This window comes from Callithrix jacchus, chromosome X (genome assembly GCF_049354715.1).
Source record: "Callithrix jacchus isolate 240 chromosome X, calJac240_pri, whole genome shotgun sequence".
Taxonomy (NCBI): Eukaryota; Metazoa; Chordata; class Mammalia; order Primates; family Cebidae; genus Callithrix; species Callithrix jacchus.
Window position 1 is genome coordinate 125,838,441 of NC_133524.1, and position 18,201 is coordinate 125,856,641.

At 48.6% G+C, this 18,201-nt stretch overlaps 1 protein-coding gene across 1 annotated transcript; it reads left to right on the top strand.

The window, feature by feature from the left end:
- The first annotated feature begins 620 nt into the window (after positions 1 to 620).
- RAB33A (RAB33A, member RAS oncogene family) lies at positions 621 to 12,432 on the top strand. Its single transcript, XM_035288622.3, has 2 exons — positions 621 to 979; positions 11,847 to 12,432. Exons 1-2 carry the CDS (start codon positions 722 to 724, stop codon positions 12,300 to 12,302), a joined length of 714 nt encoding a protein of 237 aa, XP_035144513.3. The 5' UTR covers positions 621 to 721; the 3' UTR covers positions 12,303 to 12,432.
- Positions 12,433 to 18,201: the final 5,769 nt, after the last annotated feature.

Consider the following 18,201-nt stretch of genomic DNA (forward strand, 5'->3'; position numbering starts at 1 on the left):
GGTAGAGGGGACGGGGTAACGGGGACTGGGAAGGCTCCACTCAGCTGTCCGCTGCTCCCGAGGTGAAAGAGGTGCCCCCGCCCCCACCCCGCCCTCGCGTTGCTCCAGCAAGGTCGAAGTGATCCAGTGATGCCTTAGGGTGCAGCTCTTTGTCCTTCCCAACTGCGCTCCCTGCCCGCTGACCCCATGCGCTCTGAGCCAGTGGGGGCAGGGAGCCCGAAACTTATAAATGGGGGCAGGAAGAAAGAAGTCTATCCCGGGGTGGCGTGTGCCACCGTCCCCACCCCCTCCCTTTCCTCCTGAGGCTTCTTCCCTCCGGTCCATCCCTAGGGTGCAAGCAGGGGACAGTGTGGACCGACGCGCGGCGGCGGCTGGAGCAGCGCCGTAGGGTCCTTCGCCCAAAGCATCCGGTCCGAGGGTACACACAGGCAGAAGGCTCGCAGCTCGTCCACTCTCCTCCCTCTTTCCTCCTCTCCCTAGCTTTTGTGTTGGTGCCTCCGAGCTGCAAGAAGGGTGTGCTGGAAGAGGAGGAGGGGGGCCGGGGTGAGAGGCACCCCCTTCACGCGCGCGCGCACACGGTGCAGGCGCACGCTCACACGGGCGGACACACACGCGCGCACACACACGCACAGAGCTCGCTCGCCTCGAGCGCACGAACGTGGACGTTCTCTTTGTGTGGAGCCCTCGAGGGGGTTTGGGGCCCCGGTCCGGTCCGGGGGAGATGGCGCAGCCCATCCTGGGCCATGGGAGCCTGCAGCCCACCTCAGCCGCCGGCCTGGCATCCCTGGAGCTCGACTCGTCGCTGGACCAGTACGTGCAGATTCGCATCTTCAAAATCATCGTGATTGGGGACTCCAACGTGGGCAAGACCTGCCTGACCTTCCGCTTCTGCGGGGGTACCTTCCCAGACAAGACTGAAGCCACCATCGGCGTGGACTTCAGGGAGAAGACAGTGGAAATCGAGGGCGAGAAGATCAAGGTGATCCAGAGGGTCAGGTCCGGGAAGGGAGGGACCTAGGAGGGGACCTCGCCCGAGGCATAGCTCTAGCCCGGCGTCCGGCTTGTGGCGGTTTCGCCTCTTGCTGAGCCAAAGACCCTCAGCCCCTTCTCAACCCTTTCACCTCTCTCAGTGGGGCCCCATCCCCACCTCACTCAATTTTTTAGGGAGGGCGAGAATGGTGACATTCTTACCCTTTGCCCCTGCCTGACAGGTCCTGCCAGGAAAATGCATGTTGGATCCATCCTCGACCCCTAGCCAGAGCAGCGGCACCTGTGGGCAGAGGGAGGCAGGAGGCATCTCTGGGTCCTAGTCTGTGGGATGGATCCCAAAGCACTTTACACATCCTGAGGTCTCTTCTACCTCTTGGGTGCCGATAGGCTGCAAAACGCCACTTTGGCTAAGCCTCAAGGCATTAGAGGGCAGGGAAGGATGGAAATTCATGGAGAATGAAAAAGCTGTTTCATTTTAAATTGCAGGTGAAAGTTAAGATTAGGACTGAATTGAGATGGGGTGGAGTGGAGTGGCTCTGGCAGATAGCATTGAGCCCTTTTGAAGAAATTGAGGCAGGGTTATCAGCCAGCCCTTTGTAATTGACAAAACTTGTTTGTTTGGAACAGGGCCCCTGGAGCGGTATCTTCTTTACTTGTCTGGGGTATCTAATAGAAGAACTGCTCCTTATTCATTCTGTTGGTATTGTCTTCGGAAGGTCTTTGTAAAAATGCAGAGTGACTTAACCGGGGGCTCAGGGAAATGCTCAATCCTCCCCCTCCATAAGTCTATGTAATAGGCGAAGTGCAAATATTCTTGTCTGACCATTTGTGCTCACCTTTCATTCAGAAAAGGTAGAAACCTGAGATGACAGGAATATGTCAGTGTGCAGGAGATGGCGGGAGGGAAGACATAACAAGGGCAACTTGGTGTGTCAGGGAGCAGAGGGGGCCTTTATAAAGGCACTGGGATCACTGAAGACAACTCTAGGCTCACAGCTGGTCTTTCCTTGAGCCTGTGGTTGAACCCTATGCAGAGTCAGGGTGACAGTAAGCCACCTTCTTGCTGGTCAAATGGCCACAGTGACCATAAGACCCCTCTTCTGAGTGACATGGAGAGAAGAGCTGAGTGACTGATGAAACACTTGAAACTGTGTAAGAGTCCTGACTCCTTGATTATTAAAATAAATGTGTTCTAAAATTGGCTTCAGAAACTGGGCCAGCGCACTAGATGTCAGGAAGATGGACAGCTCAGTGCTGATAAGGGAGAGCCTCAGGGTCAGGAAGATAGAACATTATTTTGAAATTGTGATCTTTTTGGCCCCTTGCATTTTGGAGGGGAATTGCTACATTTCCTTTTAAAGTCAAAGGTGATATCTGCCTCTGTCCTTTCCTGGGGCTGTTATGTTGACATTTGCTTGGTTAGGACTTCCCCTAGTGTGTCTAGCTTCTTTAATGTAAGGCTATATGATTCTAGAATTTCTAAAACATGCCTTTGTAATCCAAAGTAGAAATATCTTTACGGATGGGCTCTTAAACCCTCAAAAACCTTAACGTTTAATGCTCTTCTTTGCTTAAAATCAAGTGTTACAATGAGCTAAAGAGTTCCCTGGATTTAAAAGGTGGGAAATAAGTCCATCTAAAATTTAGATGGAGAAAAAGGAGGTATTTGGGGATCTAAAGGAGGGAAGAGGAAGCTAGAAAGTGAGGAATGGGAGATGAATACGAGTGGAAGAGTCACCATCCAGTGGCCTTGGGGGAATTTTTAAACCATTTATTCTCTTCCAACACCCCAGTACTTAACCAAACTGGATTTTATAGTCTCTGCCAAAGATTCCGGACTTTTTCCCAGAGGGCAGAGCCTGTGACAGTGTGACTCACAAGAAACAGAACTCAGCACAACACCACGTGCAGATAAGTGCTTAATAAAGGCTTTTTTTGGGAAGACGATATTTTCAAGAGGACAAAGCCTTGTGACACTGGTCATGGAGGAGTCCTGTGAGGGCAGATTCCGAAGGAACTCAGAGTGGCACGTGGGAGTGGGGAGACGGAGACCCTGCCTCTTGTAAATCTGCTGCAATCGCAGGGCCAGAGCTGGCAGGCGAGAGACCAGCATGTCTGTGGGAAGGCGGCAGAGCCTGGCAGCTAGCACGTGATCTAGATAGGAAAAGATTTGGCCTCACACTCTGGCTAGCCTGAAGTTGTTCAAGGAATACGTGCCAAAGCCATGCTTGGAGATAACTGCCAAAGGCTCCCTTTGGGAGAGAGAGAAAAATCCAATGCGACAGTCTGAGGTCACCCTAGACCACGGTCAGTAATAGAAGGCTGTTGGGCCGTAACATACCAGCCCTTGCAGGACAGTGGTAGAGAGGTCTCAGCCAGCTCTTCTCAGTCCAACAGCAAGGGTGTGGTCTCTTCTGGGCAGCCTCCCTGTGTCCCACAGTAACACATACATGAACCCCTGCTAGGGACAACTGATTTGGTGTAGTTGGAGCCACACTCTAATTAATTATCAAGGCTATCCCTAGGGGAAGCCCCGTGTGCTGTCTCCAATCATTATGTTTCCCACCCCCACCCCATCACAGCATTTGCAATTGAGTCCTGATGAACTCAATTGTGTGAACACCAAGAAAAGCCTCCAATGAGTAGGCAATAATAATAATAATAATAATAATAATAATAATAACTTCTACCTATTGATAAGCAAAGAGCCCAGGCTAGGCACTTTCCGTGCATTATCTTATTTGCTCCTCACAGTAGCTTTATGAAATCAGCACTATTATTATCATTCCCATTTTATAGATAAGGAGATTGAGACTGAGAGAGATGAAATAACACAATGGCACATGGATCTGAGCTTCGGTCTTTGACTCTTGAGCCCAAGCACTTCGCCACCTCACTATCCTGCCTTTCCTGTGACAGGGCCACAATTTCAACCCACATTCAGAGATCATACCCTTTACCACGACATTCCACTCTAGAGGACAATATTCGGCCCCCTAAATTGGGGGAGTTTGACGGGGGAGGTAGAATGCCAGGCAGCCAGTCTTGCTCTCTATTCTAGACCAAGGACTCAGGGTTATAGCCCAGGGACCCAGGAGCCTTTCAGATGTCCCCTTCAATTTGCATCCAGGACACACAGAACCCACCTGGTTTTACTTTTTTTTTTTTTTTTTTGAGATGGGGTTTCACTCTTGTCACCCAAGCTGGAGTGCAATGGTGGGATCTCAGCTCACTGCAGCTTCAGCCTCGTGGGTTCAAGCAATTCTCCTGCCTCAGCCTCCCAAGTAGGTGGGATTACAGACACCCACCAACACACCTAATTTTTATATTTTTAGTAGACATGGGGTTGCTCCATGTTGTCCAGGCTGGTCTCGAACTCCTGACCTCAGGTGATCCACCTGCCCTGGCCTCCCAAAGTGCTGGGATTACAGGCGTGAGCCACTGCGCTCAGCCCTGGGTTTACTTTTTGAAACTTGACTGTCTCAACTCAGGTATGAGAGTCAGAGAATGTTCAGAGATAAAAGAGACTTTACAGATTCTGTAATCCAATGTCTTCCTCCTTCAGATAAGAAACTGAGACTCGGAGAGGGAAAGTGACTAGCCCAAGATTACACAGGACCAGGCCTAGAACTCAGGTCTCCTAATTCCCCTTCTGGTGCTCTTTCCACACATCATGCTGCCTGGCTTAGAAGAGCACAAAATCCTCTCTCCAGTCTAGCTTCATGATCCATCCAACCCACAGGTTATCTATGACAAGGACCCAGAAGGACATCATAAGGGATGGCTGACCGTCTTTCCTGACATCAGCCTAGGAAGGGTGGAGGCATCCCCAACCCCAAAGGAAGGGTGGAGCTTCCCTTAATGACTATGATATGTCACCTACAGATGTAGCTAAATTTAGTCTGTCTCCTAAATGCATTGGAAAATGCCGAAAAGGGGTGTGTGTGTGTATATGGGGGGAGGGTATATAGTAGAGAGGAGGCTAAGAAACTTATTATTATTTTTTTGGAGACAGAGTCTCTCTCTGTCATTGGGCTGGAATGCAGTGGCGCAATCTTGGCTTACTGCAACCTCCGCCTCCTGGGTTCAAGCAATTCTCCTGCCTCAGCCTCCCAAGTGGGTGGGACTACAGGCATGTGCCACCATGCCCAGCTAATTTTTGTAATCTTTAGTAGAGACGGGGTTTCACCATGTTGGCCAGGAAGGTCTCGATCTTCTGACCTCGTGATCCGCCTGCCTCAGCCTCCCAAAGTGCTGGGATTATAGACGTAAGCCACAGTGCCCAGCAATTAAGAAACTAATTTTTGAACCATTCTTTGCAAATTTGCGTGGAAGCTGCACTTTTGTCTATAATAGTTTGGTTCCTTTCACAGGCTGGGCACTCCCTGTGCCCCAGCCCTGGGGACCATTCAAACTGCAGGTCAGCTGTGACTATGGGCAGGTACAGCTCAGGACTGTGAATTTCTGTTCCTCTGCTGATCACTGGGGGAAAAAAAAACACCTTCCTGTGTTACATTATCAAGTGGATGGAGGCTGAGCTAAGTGTTCCTCGGAAGCTGCCTGCAGTCAGAATGACATCATGTCTTCTTTAGGGCTTCTGAGCTTCTATCTTCTGCCAGTTAGCTTAATGGTTAATTATCCATAAGTGTGAGTTTCTCTGTCTCCCTTGCTGCTTTTCTGTGCATGAGTTTCTCTTTGTCTCTGTCCTTTGCCATTCTCTGTGTCAGCTTTGTGGGTGGATCTTAAATGCAGATGGGATAGTCCAGCTAGTTGAAAACAGGTTTCTTTTAAACTTTTTCCATCATCCACTGGGGCACCTCCAAAGGTTACAGATGTATTTGTCTCCTTTTTTTTTTTTTTTTTTTTTGCACTTCTACCCTCCCCCATCAGCCTCCAACAAAAGGACATTCATGCTTCATCTCTAGAAAGATGTCAGTCATGTTTCCTAGGGAAAAGAAATCCCCCCGTCAGCTAAGAGCACGTGCAGGGGCTGGAGGGCTTGCTGAAGCTCACTCAGGGAGGGCTAGCACCCAGAAAATAGTTCAAAAGGCTAATTTCTCTTTGGCAGTTCCCCACACTGTGCCCCTCTATCCTCCAGCACCCCATCAGTTTGGGCCTCCCCCACCACCACTACCCATGGCCTGTTGTCGGCATTCCTCTCTCCTCCCCCTCCCCATTGGAGAATTTGCAACTGCAACTGGAGGCCGAGGTTGCAGTGAGCTGAGATGATGCCATTGCACTCCAGCTTGGGTGACAAGAGCGAAACTCTGTCAAAAAATAAATAAATAAAACCGGGTGGGTTCCGTGTGTCCTGCATGCAAATTAAAGGGGACATCTGAAAGGCTCCTGGGTCCTTGGGCTATAACCCTGAGTCCCTGGCTTAGAAGAGAGAACAAGACTGGCTGCCTGGCATTCTAACTCCCCTGTTAAACGCCCCCAATCTATGGGGCTGAATATTGCCCTCTAGAGTGGAATGCAGTGATAAAGGGTACGGTCTCTGAATCTGGGTTGAAATTGTGGACTGTGCCTTAGATCTCTCTCACCTTCGAGAAGCAAAGCTTTCTGTGTTTTCCAGGATGAGAAACCAATGGACCCAGGGCACACGGGAACCATACCAACAGAAGAGGGCTTGATGGCCTTTCTGAGACCAGAGAAACAACTAATATTTGCAGAATACTTGACATCTTCCAAAAGCCCTTTCTCATGTGTTATTTCACTGGATCATCCCAGCGACCATAGGAGGATCAAGGTCCCATTGTAGAGATGAGAAAAATGAGGCTCAGTTCAGGGAGGTTAAAAGATGTGTCTGGTGTTTACTCAGCTTCTATGCGGAAGAGCTGGGATGCTTGCTGCCTTTCCAACAGTGCCTGTTCAAGTTGCTGCCCATCTAGACTTAATGGTGGAGGTTTCAGGCCAAAGAAGGGAGAGTGTGTATTAGTCACTGGGTCACGTACTGACAAGGAATACTAATCCTCACAGCATCCCTACCTGATTACTATTGTTACCATCACTTACCAGATGAGGACATTGAAGACAGAGAAAGTAACTTACCTAAGGACACCTAACTAGTACATGACTTGGGCCAAGATCTGCACCCAAGTTGATTTGACTCCACTATACCCCACTGGCCATCTGAGAGAAACAAGGACCTGGGGTGCATGTATGTGACTAAGAGGCAGTCTTCACCCCATCCACTGTATGCATGTGGTGCCCACAGGAAGGGAGGAAAGGGTGAGGGGAGAGGCAGCTGCAAAAGAGGAAGGAGATGCTTTCACTGCCTGGCGGGGCCACAGGAGTTTATGAAGATGCTGAGAACAGGAACACCTAACTCTCAAACAAAATGAGATCACTGCTAGGCAAGGTAGCTCACGCTTGTAATCCCAGCACTTTGGGAGGCTGAGGCAGGATGATTGCTTGAATTCAGGAGTTCCAGACCAGCCTGGGCAACATAGGGAGGATCCTATCTCTACGAAATAAAAAGAAATGAAAATTAGTTGGATGTGGTAGTGTGTGCCTGTAGTCCCAGCTACTCGGAAGGCTGAGGAGGGAGGATAGCTTGTGCCTAGGAGGTCAAGGTTGCGGTGAGCCATGACTGCGCCACTGCACTCCAGCCTGGGTGACACAATGCGATCTTCTGTGGAGAGAGAGAGAGAGAGAGAGAGAGAGAGAGAGAGAGAGAGAGAGAGAGAGAGAGAGACCAGGGGGGCAGATCACTTGAGCCCAGGAGTTCAAGACCAGCCTGGGTAACATGGGGAAATCCCTTCTCTACCAAAAATACAAAAATTAGCCTGGTGTGGGTGGGGGTGTGTGCCTGTAGTCCCAGCTACTCAGGAGGCTGAGGTGGGAGGATCACCTGAGCCTGGGGAAGTTGAGGCCACAATAAGCCGAGATCGTGCCACTGCACTCCAATCTGGGCGACAGAGTGAGACCCTGTCTGAATTTATTTTGTTAAATGAGATCATTTCATGTGTTTAGGGAGCCTGCCTGCTGTGATCTTCCTTTCTAATGGTTCTGAGGCCACACCACTGCTTCTTCTATTTTCTGCTGTGAGCAGCCTGCTTCCTGGCCCCCCTCTCACCGCAGACACGTCTGCAAAGAACGCAGGGTGGGGTTTATAAAGATCTGGAAGGGAGCAGTGCCTGCAGTTTAAATTCAGAGCCTCCAAATAAAAGTATCAAGGCTCCCAATAGTGTTGGAAAGGCAGAAGCGGTCTCCAGCAGTGAGGGCCCTCCTGGCAGTTCCGGCAACTTGGGTGGCATATGCAATTATGAAGCCAAAGAAAAGCCAAATGGCCAACCTCACTCAGTCTCAAACACCTCACACACTCCCACCCATGTTCCTGCTAGTGGCAGGTATTTTTAGAGTCCTGAGCTCATGGTGTTAAAGCATCTGCCACATGCCTGAGGGCTGGTAGGGATTCAGCCTTCTTCAGAGGCAAGAGGCAAGAGTTAAGACTTCTGGGGGGTGGGGTGGGAAGTGGGGATCAGGAGCCAAGTTGTAATGATATTCCTGGACTATGCCTGCTGTCTTCTTACTGAATATTCCTCCGGTGGTCTGCTCTCTCTTTCTTCCTGTTCGGAATGCCACGGAGAGGGGGAAGAAATGAAAACCTTTTCTGTCTCTGCCTGCAGAATCAAATCAGTCTTTGAAGACTTGTGTTTTTTCTGTGTGCTCGCGGTCAGATGTTCCCTCTGAAATCATCTTGGCAGCTGCCTAGGATCCCAGGCTGTTTGTAGTTTTAGTGGTTCAGGCCATCACTGCCTTTTGATAACATGGCTGCTGCTGATAATGATGATGATGACAACCTCAGTGACGAGTGTGGTCTGATGCAGAAAAAGACTGCTTAGTCTTGCTGGAGAGCTGCCAAGAGCACTGACGAGACAATTAGAAAACATAAATCTATTTGAAATGGTATGATGCAGACTCAAAGTGCAACAGAGATTCCTAAGAAAAGAGAACTGAAGGGAAGTTGGCAAAGGTTTGAGGAACAAGCCAGAGGCATGAGCTGCACCTTGAAGAATGGGTGAGATCTGGATAGGGCAATGATGGGTCAGGCGATTCTATAGGGAAAGAGTAGACTAGCACGACCCATGGTACAGAGGAGGGAATCAACTAGGTGTAGCTGAGTAGTTTGAAACCAGGTTAGGAATGGTCAAATTATGGCACAGAATTCCATTTGTGGAGTCCATGTGATGGCACATGCAGTAGAGGGCTACAGTTGTTTCCTGAAGAGGTGGATGGCATGCTGATACCAGCAGGGATTGAGGAAAGCTAGTCAGAAAGCAGTATTCAGAGACCAGGTGCAGAGACTCACGCCTGTAATCCCAGCACTTTTCGGAGGCTGAAGCAGGTGGATCATCTGAGCTCAGGAGTTCGAGACCAGCCTGGCCAACATGATGAAACCCTGTCTCTACTAAAAATACAAAAGTTAGCCAGGCGCAGTGGCACATGCCTGTAATCCCAGCTACTTGGGAGGCTGAAGCAGGAGAATTGCTTGAACCTTGATGGTGGAGGCTGCAGTGAGCTGAGATCATTCCACTGCACTCCAGCCTGGGTGACAAGAGCTACAGTCAGTCTCAAAAAAAAAAAAAAAAAAAAGTAAAAAAGAAAGCAGTACTCAGGAGATACTGCATTGATACTTTGCTTTCGTCCAAAAGTGAGGAGAGGAAAGGCTGGCTGAGGGTCAAGGGACACAGAAATCAGAATAGAAGAAGGGGTCAATCTGAAGGTCTTGCCAGAGGAACTTGGAAGCCATGTCAATAGAGGGAGATGACGGGGAGCCTGGACAATGAAAACTGATATACGGAATGATGACTCTAGGGCCCTGTAAAATCTTCAGTCAGCCGACAGATTCAATTATATTTACTGGATTATACTTACTGACTGCTAACTCCAAATAAAGGCTATACTTCGTTTTAAGAGCCATAGCAGTCAATTAGTGGCCATAATAAAATTTTCTTTGATAACTGAGAATTGTATAGGGCCTTGGGACCATCATTCTGAGCATAAATCTCCCTCGTCCAAGACGTAGAATATATAAAGGGAAATAGATTGGGCTGAATGTATATCTCCTGGGAGGTGTGTCCTCTCATATGTTACAGATGGCAGCTTTTTCCTTCATAGTTTGGCCTTTATCCCAAAAGCTGAGATACAGAAGAAAAATCCAGTGAATTAAGTTACCTTTTACATAACAAAAAAAGTGAACTTAAAAATAAATTGGAGGCTGGGCCTGGTGGCTGACTCCTGTAATCCCAGCACTTTGGGAGGCCCGATCATTTGAGGTCAGGAGTTTAAGATCAGCCTGGCCAACATGGTGAATTCCCATCTCTACTAAAAATACAAAAATTAGCTGGGTGTGGTGGCAGGCGCCTGTAATCCCAGCTACTCGGGAGGCTGTGGCAGGGGAATAGCTTGAACTTGGGAGGTGGAGGTTGCAGTGAGCCGAGATTGTGCCATTGCACTCCAGCCTGGGTGACAGATTGAGATTCTGTCTTAAAAAAAAAAAGTAATGAAAAAATATATATACCACCTATAGTCTCATTGCTCATAAATAACCATTAATGTTCTGATGTGTACACTTGCAGTCTGTGCTTTGCATATGTTTATTTTTAACATTAAAAAAATTGAGACTATAGCATATGAAAAATTTTGTATCCTGCATTTTCACTTGTATTTTGTGAGCACTTCTCTCACAAATTTAGTCTTTAGAAACACTATTTTAATGGCTACATAATATACCACTGTACAGATATATTTTCAGTTTTATTTTTATTTATCTATTTATTTGAGACTGAGTCTGTGTCACCCAGGCTGGAGTGCAGTGGCATGATCTCAGCTCACTGCTACCTCCACCTCCTGGTTCAAGTGATTCTCAGGTCTCTGCCTCCCGAGTAGCTGGGACTACAGGTGTGCACCACCAGGACCGGCGAATTTTTTGTATTTTTGTATTTTTAGTAGAGATGGGGTTTGGCCATGTTGGCCAGGCTGGTCTTGAACTCCTGACCTCAGGTGATCCACCCACCTTGGCTTCCCAAAGTGCTGGGATTACAGACATGACCCACTACGCCCAGCTCCACTATGTAGATATAAACTTTAGCTATTCCTCTTTTGGTGAACCTTTAGGTTTTCCCTGTTTTTTTTAAAAAAGTTCTAAATAACACTGGAAGACATTTGTACAAAATTTTGACCACATTCCTATTTCTTTTGTATAGATTTCTGGAAATGAGATTACAGGGCCTAAGAGGTATGAACATTTTTGAGGTTCTCGATAATATTGCCAAATTGCTCTCCAGAAATGTTGGCCAATTTACAAACCAGTTTTTCAACTAAAAATCTTAAGATTTTTTTAATTCGATATTTTCAGTTAACAACCTTAAGAAAAACTTGACAAATCCTAAAACTTCTCTTTATGCTTTGATAAGTCCATTCTGCTCATCTGTCAAAGAACCACTTCCTGTGTCATGGCTTGCCACTCCATTTTTTTTTTTGAGATGGAGCCTCTCACTGTCGCCCAGGCTGCCGTGGTGTGATCTTGGCTCACTGCAACCTCTGCCTCCTGAGTTCAAGTGATTCTCCTTCCACAGCCTCCCGAGTAGCTGGGATTACAGGCGCATGCCACCACGCCCAGCTAATTTTTTTGCATTTTTAGTAGAGACGGGGTTTCACCATGTCAGACAGATGGTCTCGATCTCCTGACCTCATGATCAGCCCACCTCGGCCTCCCAAAGTGCTGGAATTACAGGCGTGAGCCACTGCGCCCAGCCCACCTCATTTTTATAATGCTACAGAGCCATATTTTCTCCTCTCTGTTCACGTTTCCTTTTCTGACTCTACGTTTGGGTTTTTGTATCTTCCAGGTTCAGGTGTGGGACACAGCAGGTCAGGAACGTTTCCGCAAAAGCATGGTCGAGCATTACTACCGCAATGTACATGCCGTGGTCTTTGTCTATGACGTCACCAAGATGACCTCATTCACCAATCTCAAAATGTGGATCCAAGAATGCAATGGGCATGCCGTGCCCCCACTAGTCCCCAAAGTGCTTGTGGGCAACAAGTGTGACTTGAGGGAACAGATCCAGGTGCCCTCCAACTTAGCCCTGAAATTCGCCGATGCCCATAACATGCTCTTGTTTGAGACTTCGGCCAAGGACCCCAAAGAGAGCCAGAATGTGGAGTCAATTTTCATGTGCCTGGCTTGCCGATTGAAGGCCCAGAAATCCCTGCTGTATCGTGATGCTGAGAGGCAGCAGGGGAAGGTGCAGAAACTGGAGTTCCCACAGGAAGCTAACAGTAAAGCTTCCTGTCCTTGTTGAAACCAAATGGTGTAAATACAAGATAAATTATCACTGGAGTTTTTTCTTCCCTTTTTTCTGTGCCTGCATAATGCTGACACCTGCTTGTTTCCATATAAATTGATATCAAAATAAAATTTGTATAGATTATCACATGGCTTTTTGTCTTGCTTTCCTCTAAGACATTCCTGGTTGTGATGAGAACAGGCAGTTTGCCCTACTAGAGTGACATTCCCATGCCAGGGCACACCCCCTACCAGGTTTCTAGGCTCTCTGAAATTCTCATCATTTGAGTCACTTCTTCAGGACTAATTCATTCTCTCACTCAGTGTAATCAGTAGGCAGAAACAGCTGGTGGGGATAGGACGCAGGCCAGAAATGTTTTTCTAGAGAGCAAGTGCAGGTGAAGTGCTAGAGAAGTCTTGAAAGGAAATGTGGGCTCATCAGTATTTCCTAGGTTCCCTAGATACATGCCTTGAATGTCCAGATAGGCTACTCTCTCCTTGTTTTCCAGTTTAAAAATAAAAAGTATAGCCGGACACAGTGGCTCATGCCTGTAATACCAAGACTTTGGGAAGCTGAGGTGGGCAGAACACTTCAGGTCAGGAGTTTGAGACCAGCCTGGTCTACATGATGAAAACCGGTCTCCACCAATAATACAAAAATTAGCCAGGCATGGTGGTGCATGCCTGTAATCCCAGCTACTCAGGAGGCTGAGGCAGGAGAATCACTTGAACCCAGGTGGCAGATTGTGGCCACCCAGGTGGCCAAGATTGTGCCACTGCACTCCAGCGAGGTGACAGAGTGAAACTGTGTCTAAAAAAAAGGTAGTTTGCCCAATGAGCCTGATTACTTCCAGAATGGTTAGATTCTGCTTCCTATTTTTCACCAGTCTTGAATCCTAAGGCTGTTCCCACTGTGACCTCCACCCCCACCCTTTCTTGGATGGGGAGGGCTCAAGCAACAAATACCTATCAGGTCATGTCCCCAGACTTTTGCTAGGTTCTATGGAAGAAATGTTACAAGAGGACACGTTCCCTGTGTTCAGAGACCCTATGATCTAGTTGCAGGAACGATGTACACACTGAAACTATATGCAAACAAAAAGTAGATGACATCACCAAGTGTGAGGTTGTGCCATGGGAAGTGAGAGCATTACGTATTCACTATCAGGGAGGGTTCACAGGAAAATGACTAGACTTGTTTTGCCTGTTAAATAATGTGTAAGGCTTGGACTGGTAAAGGGGAGGGGAATGGGCAAAAGCAGCAGGGCAGGAATGACCTTGGAAGTTGGACAAGAGGACAAATGGGGGGTCTGGGCCAAGGACAGCTGAGCAGTGCTAGTGGGAGCTGAGGTTGGGGAGGGCTTGTGCATCAGGCAGAACAATTTGGACTTGCTTTTTTTGTTTGTTTTGTTTTGAGATGGCGTCTTGCTCTGTCATCCAGGCTGGAGTACAGTGGCGCGATCTCAGTTCACTGCCACCTTCACCTCCGGGGTTCAAGCAATTCCCCCTGCCTCAACCTCCTGAGTAGCTGGGATTACAGGCACCCGCCACCACACCCAGTTAATTTTTGTATTTTTTAGTAGAGACAGAGTTTCGCCATGTTGGCCAGGCTGGTCTTGAACTCTTAACCTCAGGTGATTGGCCCGCCTTGGCCTTCCAAAATGCTGGGATTAAAGGCATTAGCCACCGCACCCAGCCTGGACTTGCTTTCTGAGCCAATGAGATCTCTTGATAGTTCTCCAGCAGGAGAGTCCTATAGTTATTTCTCATACATCTGGTCCTATTATTGATATGAAAGCTCCTTGTCCAATTGTGAAAGTAAAAGTGGCCAGTGAAGGCTTGTCTATGATAGTTCCAGGTGGATTTCTTTGCTTGAGAGATGGTGTGTTCCTTAGAGGGCTCTCTTGTTGGAATCCCGCTGTGAGGGGGTCTCGGGAAGACAGCGCCTGAACACTTTCTCTGTTAGGCATATGGAGCTCTGATCCTAGAAAGTGAAGGGTAACACACACCAGATGTGCTTCCCACCCAAGGAAAGAGCTTGCCTGGTCATGCCTGGCTCATCCTTGCAGCTCTCTCTAGTCCATCCATCCCCACCTGACCTCAGACTCAGTCCAGCCCCCAGTCTGGTTCTCATCACTTGACTTTTGCCTGGATCTCAGTCTTTGGAACCTGCCTAGCACTCCAGTTAGAGCTGGTTTTCTTTTCTTTTCTGTTTTTTTTTTTTTTTTTGAGATAGTTTTGCTCTTGTTGCCCAGGCTGGAGTGCAATGGTGCAATCTCCGCTCACCGCAACCTCTGCCTCCTGGGTTCAAGCTATTCTCCTGCCTCAGCCCCTCGAGTAGCTGGGATTACAGGCATGTGTCACCAAGCCCGGCTAATTTTGTATTTTTAGTAGAGATGGGGTTTCTCCATGTTGGTCAGGCTGGTCTTGAACTCTCGACCTCAGGTGATCTGCCTGCCTTGGCCTCCCAAAGTGCTGAGATTACCAGAGTGAGCCACCATTCCTGTCCTAGAGCTGGTTTTCTTACTAGTTGTTCCCATCCAACTCCCAGCCCCAGAATCTCCCTAAAGGGCTGGGCTCCTGTTGTCTGTGGATGAGCTGCCTGCTGGAAGCCTGATCGCTATGACTCTCCCGGATGAAACATTCCATGACCTTGTCTCACACTCCAGATGCTGACTCCTTGCTCAGGACACAACCTATTGTTGTGGTTGCTGTCGCCTTTTGGTTGCTGTCACCTGGCTTGCAGGGCTAGGCCACTGCTCAGTTACTGCAGGTGGACTTATCTGTCCTAATGGATGCATTTCAGTTTGGATCCAGGCCCCTCTTGGTCAGCCCTCCTAGTTACAGGGCCAAGGATGACAACGCTTCTAGTGTTATGAGTCCTCTTGCCTCTGACAACTTCTAGGCCTTCCTTCCTTCCTTCCTTCCTTCCTTCCTTCCTTCCTTCCTTCCTTCCTTCCTTCCTTCCTTCCTTCCTTCCTTCCTTCCTTCCTTCCTTCCTTCCTTCCTTCCTTCCTTCCTTCCTTCCTTCCTTCCTTCCTTCCTTCCTTCCTTCCTTCCTTCCTTCCTTCCTTCCTTCCTTCCTTCCTTCCTTCCTTCCTTCCTTCCTTCCTTCCTTCCTTCCTTCCTTCCTTCCTTCCTTCCTTCCTTCCTTCCTTCCTTCCTTCCTTCCTTCCTTCCTTCCTTCCTTCCTTCCTTCCTTCCTTCCTTCCTTCCTTCCTTCCTTCCTTCCTTCCTTCCTTCCTTCCTTCCTTCCTTCCTTCCTTCCTTCCTTCCTTCCTTCCTTCCTTCCTTCCTTCCTTCCTTCCTTCCTTCCTTCCTTCCTTCCTTCCTTCCTTCCTTCCTTCCTTCCTTCCTTCCTTCCTTCCTTCCTTCCTTCCTTCCTTCCTTCCTTCCTTCCTTCCTTCCTTCCTTCCTTCCTTCCTTCCTTCCTTCCTTCCTTCCTTCCTTCCTTCCTTCCTTCCTTCCTTCCTTCCTTCCTTCCTTCCTTCCTTCCTTCCTTCCTTCCTTCCTTCCTTCCTTCCTTCCTTCCTTCCTTCCTTCCTTCCTTCCTTCCTTCCTTCCTTCCTTCCTTCCTTCCTTCCTTCCTTCCTTCCTTCCTTCCTTCCTTCCTTCCTTCCTTCCTTCCTTCCTTCCTTCCTTCCTTCCTTCCTTCCTTCCTTCCTTCCTTCCTTCCTTCCTTCCTTCCTTCCTTCCTTCCTTCCTTCCTTCCTTCCTTCCTTCCTTCCTTCCTTCCTTCCTTCCTTCCTTCCTTCCTTCCTTCCTTCCTTCCTTCCTTCCTTCCTTCCTTCCTTCCTTCCTTCCTTCCTTCCTTCCTTCCTTCCTTCCTTCCTTCCTCCTCCCTCCCTCCCTCCCTCCCTCCTCTCTCTCTCTCTCTCTCTTTTGAGATTCTCCTGCCTCAGCCTCCTGAGTAGCTGGGATTACAGGCCCCCACCACCACACCCAGCTAATTTTTTTTCTTGAGACAGAGTCTCACTCTGTCGGCAGTCTCACAAACTCAGCTCACTGCAACCTCTGACTCCCGGGTTCAAGTGATTCTCCTGCCTCAGCCTACCAAGTAGCTGGGATTACAGGCACCCGCCACCACACCCAGCTAATTTTTATAATTTTAGTAGAGATGTGGTTTCACTTTGTTGGCCAGGCTGGTCTCGAACTCCTGGCCTCAGGTGATCTGCCCACCTTGGCCTCCCAAAGTACTGGGATTACAGGCATGAGCCACCGTGTCCAGCCACCTTCTAGGCTTTCAACAAACACTCACTGAGAACCCACTATATGCCACTGTTCTGAATCCTGGGGTTACATACATGAACAAAGTCCTGCTCTCCTAAAGGAGACAGACACTAAACAAGAAATGAGGCCCGTAAATGAGCTCATTTGAGAGTGATAAGGACTCTGGGAGCCACAAAACAGGGGAAATGAATTGAAGGTGACAGAAGTCGGGGAGGGCAACATGTTGCTGGAGTGGCACAAAAGACATCTTTGAAGAGATGCCACAAGCTGAGAACTGAACGAAGAAAAGCAACCAGGGACAGATGCAGTGGCTCATGCCTCTAATCTGAGAGCTTTGGGGAGCCATGGTGGGAGGTCAAGGTCACTCAGTGTAATCAGTAGTGGGAGGATGCTTGAGCCCAGGAGTTCAAGGCCAGCCTGGGCAATACAGTGAGACCCGATCTCTAGAAAAAAATTTAAATTAGCCCAGCACAATGCGTACCTGTAGTTCCAGCTACTTGGAAGGGTTAGGTAGGAGGATTGCTTGAGCTGGGGCTGTAAAGGCTCCAGTAAGCCACGATCACACCACTGCACTCCAGCCTTGGTGAAAGAGTGAGATTCTGTCAAGAAGGAAAGGAAAGAGGGCGGGTGCCATGGCTCACGCCTGTAATCCCAGTGCTTTGAGGGGCCAAGGCAGGCAAATCACAAGGTCAAGAGATGGAGACCAACCTGGCCAACATGGTGAATCCTCGTCTCTACTAAAAAATAGAAAAATTAACTGGGTGTTGTGGCATGCACCTGTAGTCCCAGCTACTCGGGAGGCTGAGGCAGGAGAATTGCTTGAACCCAGGAAGCCGAGGTTGCGGTGAGCCGAGATCGGGCCACTGCACTCCAGCCTGGTACCTGCCGACAGAGCAAGACTCCGTCTCAAAAAAGAAAAAAAAAAAAAAAAAAAAGAAGGAAAAGAAAGAAGAAATAAAGGGAGGGGAGGGGAGGGGTTCTCTTCTATTTGCTATTTTGCTATTTGCAGAAATAGCAAATGTCAAGATCCAGAGGCAGGTGGATTAATTATAAGAGGTGTGTCTGAGAGACAGAAAGGGGGCCAGTATGGAGATGGCTGGAATAGAGCGAGCAAAGGAGAGAGTGGTAAGAAATGAGGTACAGAAATAGGTAAGGCCAGGTCTATGGGGACCCTATGGGCCACGACTGGGAGTTTTCTTTTCTTTTCCTATTTTACATTATTATTGAGATGGAGTCTCACTCTGTTGCCCAGGCTGAAGTACAGTGGCACAGTCTCAGCTCACTGCAACCTCCGCCTCCCAGGTTCAAGCAATTCTCACACCTCAGCCTCCTGAGTAGCTGGGATTATAGGTGAGCCACCACACCCAGCCAATTTTGGTATTTTCAGTAGAGACAAGGTTTCACCATGTTGGCCAGGCTGGATTCAAACTCCTGACCTCAAGTGATCTACTGGTTTCAGCCTCCCAAAGTGCTGGGGTTACAGGCATTAGCCACCACGGCCAGCCTCCTATTTTATTTATTTAGTTTTGAGACAGAGTCTCACTCTGTCGCCTAGACTGGAGTGCAGTGGCACGATCCTGGCTCACTGCAACCTCGACCTCTCAGCCCAGGCAACTACCCACTTCCACCTCCTGGGTAGCTGGGCCTACAGCCGGGCATGGTGGCTCATTTCTGTAATTCCAGCA